We start from the raw sequence: 1712 nt of genomic DNA, 5'->3' as shown, positions 1-1712 counted from the left end.
AGCAAAGCAACACTGTAAATTTATCTGATCCCTGATGATTTATCATCATGCCCATTAATTAATTTTATCAGGGAATTATCCTGAGGTATCTTGTCATTTTTTTTTTAATTTTTTCATTTTACGGATACAGACACTGATCCTTTTTCATGGTATCAACATGAAACTTGGAAATACTAAAGTACACATTACCATCAAGCATGAATCATAAAGAGAATTGATGTACACAGTTCCTTGTCCTTCATCAACACATCATGTAGGACAATCAGAAAGAAATTTTAAGATGGAGAAAGGAAAGGATAAACATTTCTTCCCTGAAGATAAACTCAGTAAAGTGAGTTGACTTTTTCAGGATCTTGAAGGGATGATGATGATGATAATGATGATTATTCAACTGACAAAATGTTCCTTTGCTGGTGTATTACTATTTTGCCTATGGGTAACAGTGAGATTTCTGCTATTTACCTGAAGGACCGACATCTCCCTATTAACTTTTTCAGTGCACTTAGAACTTCCTTGTTCCTAAGACTGTAGGCAAGCGGGTTTAGGAGTGGAGTGAGGACAGTTCCAAACAGAAAGAGACCCTGATTCAACCTTGGAGTCTTGGCAGAACCGGGTCTCATGTAGATGCACATGCCTGGACCAAAATAGAGACCCACAACACAGAGATGAGAGGAGCAGGTGGCCAGAGCTTTGTTCCTGCCTTCTGGGGAGTTCATTCGGAGTACTGCAAGGAAGATGAGAACATAGGAAGACAAGATGAGAGACAACGGCAGCAGCAGAACAATGATGCTTGTTATGACCACTGCCTTCTCATAGGCTGAGATATCCTCACAGACGATCCTAAGCACTGCCATGACTTCACAGAAGAAGTGGGGAATCTCTCTGGGGCTGCAGATGTTAAAATGCAAGGTAAAAGCAGTGTGGCCCAGGGAAGTAAGTGCCCCTCCTGCCCAAGACATGGCAATCATCTGTAAGCAAACCTTAGGGTTGATGATGACTGGGTATCGAAGAGGATCACATATAGCCATATAACGATCAAAGCACATGAGAGTTATAAGGATGCATTCTGCAATGGCCACCGTCAGGGAGAAGAATATTTGAGTCCCACAAGCCAGGAATGATATGCTCCGCCATCCAGAGAAGAAGTTGGATGCCATTTTGGGGACAATGCTGGAGGTCAAAGTCAAATCCATTAAGGAGAGCTGACTGAGAAGGAAGTACATGGGGGTGTGGAGATGGGAATAAAGCCAAATGAAGATGATCAGAAGAGTGTTGCCAGTGAAGGCAGCCATGTATATCAGGAGAATGATTGAGACCATGGCTGTGATGTGTTTAAATTCGGGAAAGAAATCCAAGAGAATGAAATCTGTGGTTTCTGTCTCATTCTCACTCTTCATGACTCTCTGTAGTGATAACAGACAGATAAGAGGTTTATTAGAAATATCATAGAAATTGAAGCAGTTTCTAATTAAAGTTTAAGAACAATGAAAAATAGAAAAATACTCATCCATGATCACTTGAATCAGCTTTTACTATTTTTTCTATATTCCTTATCCATGATTTAATGTACTTTTAGAAACGGGTGTGTGTATGTGTATTTTAAGATTTTATTTATTTATTTCACAGAGAGATCACAAGTAGGCAGAGAGGCAGGCAGAAGGAGGGTGTAAGCAGGCTCCCTGATGAGCAGAGAGCCCGATGTGTGGCTCAAT

General features: G+C 40.7%; 1 protein-coding gene across 1 annotated transcript; it reads right to left on the bottom strand.

Annotated features, from left to right (window-relative positions):
* Positions 1–458: 458 nt before the first annotated feature.
* LOC101675116 (olfactory receptor 2M5-like) lies at positions 459–1397 on the bottom strand. Its single transcript, XM_004781736.1, has one exon. It carries the CDS (start codon positions 1395–1397, stop codon positions 459–461), a length of 939 nt encoding a protein of 312 aa, XP_004781793.1.
* Positions 1398–1712: the final 315 nt, after the last annotated feature.

The sequence above is a fragment of the Mustela putorius genome, unplaced genomic scaffold (genome assembly GCF_011764305.1).
Source record: "Mustela putorius furo isolate JIRA1106 unplaced genomic scaffold, ASM1176430v1.1 tig00001009_pilon_pilon_pilon, whole genome shotgun sequence".
Taxonomy (NCBI): Eukaryota; Metazoa; Chordata; class Mammalia; order Carnivora; family Mustelidae; genus Mustela; species Mustela putorius.
The sequence above is the reverse complement of the archived record's forward strand: the minus strand, read 5'-3'. Positions and strand labels throughout refer to the sequence as shown.

Bases quoted from the DNA above. Each gene is read 5' to 3' on its own strand.
- LOC101675116 (XM_004781736.1), bottom strand. From the start codon at position 1,397: ATGAAGAGTGAGAATGAGACAGAAACCACAGATTTCATTCTCTTGGAT.